Raw genomic sequence first — 11,364 nt, forward strand, 5'->3', positions numbered from 1 at the left:
GGTGAGTGAGTGGGTGAGTGGGTGGGTGAGCGAGTGGGTGAGAGAGTGGGTGAGTGAGTGGGTGAGTGAGTGAGCGAGTTTCAATGTGGAGGGGAGCCAGCTTGGATAGCTGCCTGTCTACCACCTCACAGCTACAGGAGATAGGGGAGTGGGTGGGTGGGTGAGAGAGTGGGTGGGTGATTGAGTGGGTGAGTGGGGGGGTGAGTGGGTGGGTGAGTGGGTGAGTGGGTGGGTGAGTGGGTGAGTGGGTGGGTGAATGGGTGGGTGAGTGGGTGAGTGAGTGAGTGATTGAGTGAGTGAGTGGGGGGGTGAGTGGGTGGGTGAGTGGGTGAGTGGGTGGGTGAGTGGGTGAGTGGGTGGGTGAGTGAGCGCGTGGGTGAGTGAGCGGGTGAGTGAGTGAGCGAGTGAGTGAGTGAGTGAGAGAGTGAGTGAGTGGGTGGGTGAGTGAGTGAGCGCGTGGGTGGGTGGGTGAGTGAGTGAGTGAGTGGGTGAGCGGGTGGGTGGGTAAGTGAGTGGGTGAGTGAGTGAGCGGGTGGGTGGGTGAGTGGGTGGGTGAGTGAGTGAGCGAGTGGGTGGGTGGGTGAGTGAGTGAGTGAGTGGGTGAGCGGGTGGGTGGGTAAGTGAGTGGGTGAGTGAGTGAGCGCGTGGGTGAGTGAGCGCGTGGGTGAGTGAGCGCGTGGGTGAGTGAGCGCGTGGGTGAGTGAGCGCGTGGGTGAGTGAGCGCGTGGGTGAGTGAGCGCGTGGGTGAGTGAGCGCGTGGCTGAGTGAGCGCGTGGGTGAGTGAGCGCGTGGGTGAGTGAGCGCGTGGGTGAGTGAGCGCGTGGGTGAGTGAGCGCGTGGTGAGTGTCACCGCTGGGTGGAGTCCTTGTAGAAGTGACACACAACTCGGGGTGAGCGTTTGCATTCGCTGAAGAACGCTTTCTCATCAGCGATGTCACTGTACACGCCGTGCCCCAGTGAGCGCCACTCCTGCAACACGCACACACACAGTGACACACACAGTGACACACACACACACAGTGACACACACACACACACATAGACAGTGACACACACACAGTGACACACACACACAGTGACACACACACAGTGACACACACACACACACACAGTGACACACACACAGTGACACACACACACAGTGACACACACACACACAGTGACACACACACAGTGACACACACACACACAGTGACACACACACAGTGACACACACACACACAGTGACACACACACACAGTGACATCGCTGAAGAACGCTTTCTCATCAGCGATGTCACTGTACACGCCGTGCCCCAGTGAGCGCCACTCCTGCAACACGCACACACACACAGTGACACACACAGTGACACACACACACAGTGACACACACACACAGTGACACACACACACACACAGTGACACACACACAGTGACACACACACAGTGACACACACACACAGTGACACACACACAGTGACACACACACACACACACAGTGACACACACACAGTGACACACACACACACACATAGACAGTGACACACACACACACAGTGACACACACACACACAGTGACACACACACACACAGTGACACACACACGCACAGTGACACACACACACACAGTGACACACACACAGTGACACACACACACACAGTGACACACACACAGTGACACACACACAGTGACACACACACACAGTGACATCGCTGAAGAACGCCTTCTCATCAGCGATGTCACTGTACACGCCGTGCCCCAGTGAGCGCCACTCCTGCAACACGCACACACACACAGTGACACACACAGTGACACACACACACAGTGACACACACACAGTGACACACACACAGTGACACACACACACAGTGACACACACACACAGTGACACACACACACAGTGACACACACACACAGTGACACACACACACACAGTGACACACACACAGTGACACACACACACATAGACAGTGACACACACACAGTGACACACACACACACACACAGTGACACACACACACATAGACAGTGACACACACACAGTGACACACACACACACAGTGACACACACACACACACATAGACAGTGACACACACACAGTGACACACACACACAGTGACACACACACAGTGACACACACACACATACACAGTGACACACACACACACAGTGACACACACACACACATAGACAGTGACACACACACAGTGACACACACACACAGTGACACACACACAGTGACACACACACACACACACAGTGACACACACACAGTGACACACACACACACACAGTGACACACACACACACAGTGACACACACACAGTGACACACACACACACAGTGACACACACACACACAGTGACACACACAGTGACACACACACACAGTGACATCGCTGAAGAACGCTTTCTCATCAGCGATGTCACTGTACACGCCGTGTCCCAGTGAACGCCACTCCTGCAACACGCACACACACACAGTGACACACACACAGTGACACACACACACACATAGACAGTGACACACACACAGTGACACACACACACAGTGACACACACACAGTGACACACACACACACACACAGTGACACACACACAGTGACACACACACACACAGTGACACACACACACACAGTGACACACACACACACAGTGACACACACACACACAGTGACACACACACACACAGTGACACACACACACACAGTGACACACACACAGTGACACACACACACATAGACAGTGACACACACACAGTGACACACACACACACACACAGTGACACACACACACATAGACAGTGACACACACACAGTGACACACACACAGTGACACACACACACACAGTGACACACACACACACACATAGACAGTGACACACACACAGTGACACACACACACAGTGACACACACACAGTGACACACACACACAGTGACACACACACAGTGACACACACACACACACACAGTGACACACACACAGTGACACACACACACACACAGTGACACACACACACACAGTGACACACACACAGTGACACACACACACACAGTGACACACACACAGTGACACACACACACAGTGACATCGCTGAAGAACGCTTTCTCATCAGCGATGTCACTGTACACGCCGTGTCCCAGTGAACGCCACTCCTGCAACACGCACACACACACAGTGACACACACACAGTGACACACACAGTGACACACACCACACACACACACATAGACACACAGTGACACACACCACACCCACACACCACACACACACTACTTATACACACACCACACACCACACTCACACACAGACACACACAACACACCACACCACACAACACACAACACACCACACACACACAACACACACAACACACAACTCACACACAACACACACAACACACACACACAACACACACAACACACAACTCACACACACATAGATACACAGACACACAGACCCACACACAACACACACACACACAACACACACCACACAACACACACACACATATAGACACACCACATACACCACACCACACACTCACACACACACCACACAACACACACCACACACACAGAGACATAGACAGACACACACACACAGACACACACACACCTCACACCACACCTCACACCACACACACCACACACTCACACAGACACACACACACACAGACACACACAGACACCACACACAACACACACCACACACACACCACACACCACACACACACCACAGACACACACACACAACACACACAGAGACATAGACAGACACACACACACACCACACACTCACACACACCACACAACACACACACCTCACACCACACACACCACACACCCACACACCACACACACACACAGACACCACTCACACACACAGACACCACTCACACACACAACACACCACACACAACACACACTCACACAGACACACACACACACAGACACCACACACAACACACACCACACACACACCACACACACACCACAGACACACACACACAGAGACATAGACAGACACACACACACCACACAACACACCACACACACCACATTCACACCACATACCACACACACCACACACACACACAGACACCACTCACACACACAACACACACACCACACACAACACACACACAGACACACCACACACACAGACACACAACACACACACGTAACACACACACACACCACACACACAGACACCCACACACACCACACAGACACACACACACAACACACACTCTACCTGCTGCTGCTGCCTTCTTGAGCGCCTGCAGCCGCCTCTCCCGCAGCACACACTCACACACACAGACACACACACACACACACAGACAGACACACAACACAGACACACAACACACACATGCAACACACACACACCACACACACAGACACACACAGACACCCACACACAACACACCGGACACCCACACACGCCACACACACAACACAGACACCCACACACACACAGAGACATAGACAGACACACACACACAGACACACACACACACACAACACAGACACACAACACACACACGCAACACACACACACCACACACACAGACACACACAGACACCCACAAACACAACACAGACACCCACACACAACACACCGGACACCCACACACACCACACACACCACACACACAACACAGACACACACACACACAAAGAGACATAGACAGACACAGACACACACACACAGACACACACACACACACACAGACACACAACACAGACACGCAACACACACACGCAACACACACACAGACACACACAGACACCCACAAACACAACACAGACACCCACACACAACACACCGGACACCCACACACACCACACACACAACACAGACACACACACACACAAAGAGACATAGACAGACACACACACACAGACACACACACTCACACACACACACACTACTTATACACACCACACACACACAACACACACTCCACCTGCTGCTGCTGCTGTGCCTTCTTGAGCGCCTGCAGCCGCCTCTCCCGCAGCACCTCCATCTCCTCCTCGCCCATCTCGTCCATCTGGCGGATGGCGTTGTCCACCTTCTCCTCCACCGCCACCGCCACCTCCAGCAGCTGCTTCTCCAGCGCAGACACGACGCCTGCAGTCATGTCGGACATCTACACGCAGGGAGGGAGGGAGGGTGGGGTGGGTGCACACAGTTTACACAACCACCACAACCACTACAACCAACACCACCGCCACCAACACAACCACTACCAACACCACCACCACCACCACCACCGCCACCAACACCGCCACCACCACTACAACCAACACAACCAACACAACCAACACCACCACTACCAACAGCTGCTTCTCCAGCGCAGACACGACACCTGCAGTCATGTCGGACATCTACACGCAGGGAGGGAGGTGCACACAGTTTACACAACCACCACAACCACTACCAACACCGCCACCAACACAACCACTACCAACACCACCACCACCACCGCCACCAACACCGCCACCACCACTACAACCAACACAACCAACACAACCACTACCAGCAGCTGCTTCTCCAGCGCAGACACGACACCTGCAGTCATGTCGGACATCTACACGCAGGGAGGGAGGTGCACACAGTTTACACAACCACCACAACCACTACCAACACCGCCACCAACACAACCACTACCAACACCACCACCACCACCGCCACCAACACCGCCACCACCACTACAACCAACACAACCAACACAACCACTACCAGCAGCTGCTTCTCCAGCGCAGACACGACACCTGCAGTCATGTCGGACATCTACACGCAGGGAGGGAGGGTGGGTGGGGTGGGTGCACACAGTTTACACAACTACCACTACAACCAACACCACCGCCACCGCCACCAACACAACCACCACCACCACAACCAACACCACAAGCAACACCGCCACTACCACTACCACCACAACCACCACCACTACAACTACTACCACCATCACCACCAACACAACCACCACCACCACTACAACCACTACTACAACCACCACTACAACCACCGCCGCCACCACCACCACTACAACCAACACCACCACCACCACCTCCAGAAGCTGCTTTTCCAGCGCAGACACGACACCTGCAGTCATGTCGGACATCTACACGCAGGGAGGGAGGGTGGGGTGCCCACACTTTACACAACTACCACAACTACCGCCACCACCACCGCCACCAACATCGCCACAACCACCACCACCTCCATCACCACCACAACCAACACCGCCACTACCACTACCACCACAACCACCACCACTACAACCACCACCGCCACAACCACTACCACCAACACCACCAATACCACCAACACCACTACAACCAACACAACCAACACTACAACCAACACCACCACCACCGCCACCAACACAACCAACACCACCACCACAACCAACACCACTACCACCAACACAACCACAAGCAACACCACTACAACCACCACCACAACCAACACCACCACCACCACCACCACTACAACCAACACAACCAACACCACCACTACCAGCAGCTGCTTCTCCAGTGCAGACACGACACCTGCAGTCATGTCGGACATCTACACGCAGGGAGGGAGGGAGGTGCACACAGTTTACACAACTACCATTACAACTACAGCCACAACCAACACAACCACTACCACCACCAACACAACCAACACCACAACCAACACCACAACCACAGCCACCACTAGAACCAACACCACCACCACCATCACCACCATCACCACCACCACCACCACCGCCACTACAACCACTACTACAACCACCACCGCCACCAACACCACACTCACGCAGGGAGGGAGGGGGGGTGATGTTGGGGGTGTTAGGAAGTGCCCACAGTTTACACAACCACCACTACAACCACCACAGCCACCTCCACCACCACCACAAGCAACACCACCACAACCACCACAACCACAACCGCCAACACAGCCAACACCACCAACACCACTACAACCACCACCACAGCCACCATCACTACAACCACCACCACCACCGCCACCAACACCACAACCAACACCACCACCACCGCCAACACAACCAACACCACCACTACCGCCACTACCACAACCACCACCACTACAACCACCACTACAACCACCGCCACCAACACCACTACAACCACCACCACAGCCACCATCACCATAACCACTACAACCACCACCGCCACTACCACCACCACAACCAACACTACCACCACCACCGCCAACACAACCAACACCACCACAACTGCCACTACCACAACCACCACCACCACAACCACCACTACAACCAACACCACCACCACAATCACCACCACTACAACCAACACCACCACCACAATCACCACCACCACCACTACAACCAACACCACCACCACAATCACCACCACTACCACCACCACCAACAATGTTAAAACAATTGTCTTAATTAATCACACCGTTTTTTGTTTGGAATCAAGACGTTCTTATAACAATGTTAAAACAATTACGTCTTAATTAATGTCATGTTTCTGTTTATAATCAAGAGGCTGTTATAACAGCGTACAAAATTACGTTTTCATTCATCAAGTTGTGTTTATAATCAAGAGGTCGTTATAACAGCGTTAAGAAAAAAATACGCGCCTTAATTAAGCGCGAATTTTTTGTTGTTTATAATAATGAAGTTTGTTATAACACATTTAAAAATAAATTACGTATCAATTAAACACGATTTTTGTTCATAATCAAGAGATGTGTTATAACACCATTAAGAGGTTACGTCTTCATTAAGGTCATGTTTTGTTCAAAATCAAGAGGTTTGTTATAATATCGCTAAAACAATTACGTCGTAATTAATGTCATGTTTCTGTTTATAATCAAGGGGCTGTTATAACAGCGTACAAAATTACGTTTTCATTCATCACGTTTTGTTTAAAATCAAGAGGTCGTTATAACACCGTTAAGCAAAAAATACGCGCCTTAATTAAGCGCGAATTTCTGTTGTTTATAATACGGAAGTTTGTTATAACACATTTAAAAATAAATTACGTATCAATTAAACACATTTTTTGTTCATTATCAAGAGATTTGTTATAACGCCGTTAAAAGAATTACTTCATTAATCACACACGAGTTTGTTTTTGTTTGTTTACAATGAAGAGGGTTTGTTACAACACCGTTAAAAAAACGTTAAGGTTTAAATGTTTAAGAAATAAACGCGCGGCCTAGCTTGATTGAATGAAGCCTGCCAAAAACAAACCGCCCTCCGCCTAAGTTTAAAAATAAAACCGCCCATTGTTCCTCCTCGCCCTCTTTTTACATGGCAAATTAAAGCAAAAAAGACCCCAAGCTGACAGCGACTGTAACGAGCGGTTGGAAATTGCATTTTTTAATTAAAAATTAAAAAATATTCAGAGTTACAACGCCTCAGAAGGCCCCAACACCATCCACTCACCTTGCTGAGCCTGAGGCCTACCGTTGCTAAGGGAGGAGGGTGGGGTGGTTGCTAGGGTGATGCGATTGGCTGCGGCTCTCGCCACGTGACCTGCGAGGCCTGCAGTGACGTAATGGAGGGGTGAGTGGGTGGGGGTAGGCGCGGACGAGTGTCACGTGGGTCGGGTGTTGTACTGCACCGCCACTAAACGCGTCTACGCTCCCCGCCTATGGGGATAGGAAACAGCGGTGGATTGGACTCGGAAGGCCCATTTAGAACCATCACACAGAGAGCCATAGACTCATCACACAGAGACCCACAGACTCACCACACAGAGAGCCATAGACTCATCACACAGAGAGCCATAGACTCATCACACAGAGAGCCATAGACTCATCACACAGAGACCCACAGACTCACCACACAGAGACCCACAGACTCACCACACAGAGAGCCATAGACTCATCACACAGAGAGCCATAGACTCATCACACAGAGAGCCATAGACTCACCACACAGAGACCCATAGACTCATCACACAGAGAGCCATAGACTCATCACACAGAGAGCCATAGACTCATCACACAGAGAGCCATAGACTCATCACACAGAGAGCCATAGACTCATCACACAGAGACCCACAGACTCACCACACAGAGAGCCATAGACTCATCACACAGAGACCCACAGACTCACCACACAGAGAGCCATAGACTCATCACACAGAGAGCCATAGACTCACCACACAGAGAGCCATAGACTCATCACACAGAGACCCACAGACTCACCACACAGAGAGCCATAGACTCACCACACAGAGACCCACAGACTCATCACACAGAGACCCACAGACTCACCACACAGAGAGCCATAGACTCATCACACAGAGAGCCATAGACTCACCACACAGAGAGCCATAGACTCATCACACAGAGACCCACAGACTCACCACACAGAGAGCCATAGACTCACCACACAGAGACCCACAGACTCATCACACAGAGACCCACAGACTCACCACACAGAGAGCCATAGACTCATCACACAGAGAGCCATAGACTCATCACACAGAGAGCCATAGACTCACCACACAGAGACCCATAGACTCATCACACAGAGAGCCATAGACTCATCACACAGAGAGCCATAGACTCATCACACAGAGACCCATAGACTCATCACACAGAGAGCCATAGACTCATCACACAGAGACCCATAGACTCATCACACAGAGAGCCATAGACTCATCACACAGAGACCCATAGACTCATCACACAGAGAGCCATAGACTCATCACACAGAGACCCATAGACTCACCACACAGAGACCCATAGACTCATCACACAGAGACCCATAGACTCATCACACAGAGAGCCATAGACTCATCACACAGAGACCCATAGACTCATCACACAGAGAGCCATAGACTCATCACACAGAGACCCATAGACTCACCACGCAGAGACCCACAGACTCATCACACAGAGAGCCATAGACTCATCACACAGAGACCCATAGACTCACCACACAGAGAGCCACAGACTCATCACACAGAGACCCATAGACTCATCACACAGAGAGCCATAGACTCACCACACAGAGACCCACAGACTCATCACACAGAGACCCACAGACTCACCACACAGAGAGCCATAGACTCACCACACAGAGACCCACAGACTCATCACACAGAGACCCACAGACTCACCACACAGAGAGCCATAGACTCATCACAGAGAGCGCCATAGACTCATCACACAGAGACCCATAGACTCACCACACAGAGACCCATAGACTCACCACACAGAGAGCCATACACTCACCACACAGAGACCCATAGACTCATCACACAGAGAGCCATAGACTCATCACACAGAGAGCCATAGACTCATCACACAGAGAGCCATAGACTCATCACACAGAGAGCCATAGACTCATCACACAGAGAGCCATAGACTCATCACACAGAGAGCCATAGACTCATCACACAGAGACCCATAGACTCATCACACAGAGAGCCATAGACTCATCACACAGAGAGCCATAGACTCATCACACAGAGAGCCATAGACTCATCACACAGAGAGCCATAGACTCATCACACAGAGAGCCATAGACTCATCACACAGAGACCCATAGACTCACCACACAGAGACCCATAGACTCACCACACAGAGACCCATAGACTCATCACACAGAGACCCACAGACTCACCACACAGAGACCCATAGACTCACCACACAGAGAGCCATAGACTCATCACACAGAGACCCATAGACTCACCACACAGAGAGCCATAGACTCATCACACAGAGACCCATAGACTCATCACACAGACCCATAGACTCACCACACAGAGAGCCATAGACTCATCACACAGAGACCCACAGACTCACCACACAGAGAGCCACAGACTCATCACACAGAGACCCATAGACTCACCACACAGAGAGCCATAGACTCACCACACAGAGACCCATAGACTCACCACACAGAGAGCCATAGACTCACCACACAGAGACCCATAGACTCATCACACAGAGACCCATAGACTCACCACACAGAGACCCACAGACTCATCACACAGAGACCCATAGACTCACCACACAGAGACCCATAGACTCATCACACAGAGAGCCACAGACTCATCACACAGAGAGCCATAGACTCACCACACAGAGAGCCATAGACTCACCACACAGAGACCCATAGACTCACCACACAGAGACCCATAGACTCATCACACAGAGAGCCATAGACTCACCACACAGAGACCCATAGACTCATCACACAGAGAGCCATAGACTCATCACACAGAGAGCCATAGACTCACCACACAGAGAGCCATAGACTCACCACACAGAGAGCCATAGACTCACCACACAGAGACCCACAGACTCATCACACAGAGACCCACAGACTCATCACACAGAGACCCATAGACTCACCACACAGAGACCCATAG

At 51.5% G+C, this 11,364-nt stretch overlaps 1 protein-coding gene across 3 annotated transcripts in view; it reads right to left on the reverse strand.

Moving 5' to 3' along the window:
* The window catches only part of TXNDC9 (thioredoxin domain containing 9), a 14,156-nt gene extending 5,674 nt beyond the window's left edge, over nucleotides 1-8,482 (reverse strand). For all 3 annotated transcript variants that reach the window (XM_078883869.1, XM_078883868.1, XM_078883867.1), the window contains exons 1-3: nucleotides 8,421-8,482; nucleotides 4,953-5,135; nucleotides 851-969 (exon numbers count right to left, since the gene is read on the reverse strand). In XM_078883869.1, coding sequence (XP_078739995.1) covers nucleotides 851-969; nucleotides 4,953-5,135 — 302 coding nt within the window. In that variant the 5' untranslated portion in view covers nucleotides 8,421-8,482. The remainder of the gene's footprint in view (nucleotides 1-850; nucleotides 970-4,952; nucleotides 5,136-8,420) is intronic.
* Between the last annotated feature and the right edge of the window lie 2,882 nt (nucleotides 8,483-11,364).

This window comes from Lampetra fluviatilis, chromosome 73, assembly GCF_964198595.1.
Source record: "Lampetra fluviatilis chromosome 73, kcLamFluv1.1, whole genome shotgun sequence".
NCBI lineage: Eukaryota > Metazoa > Chordata > Hyperoartia > Petromyzontiformes > Petromyzontidae > Lampetra > Lampetra fluviatilis.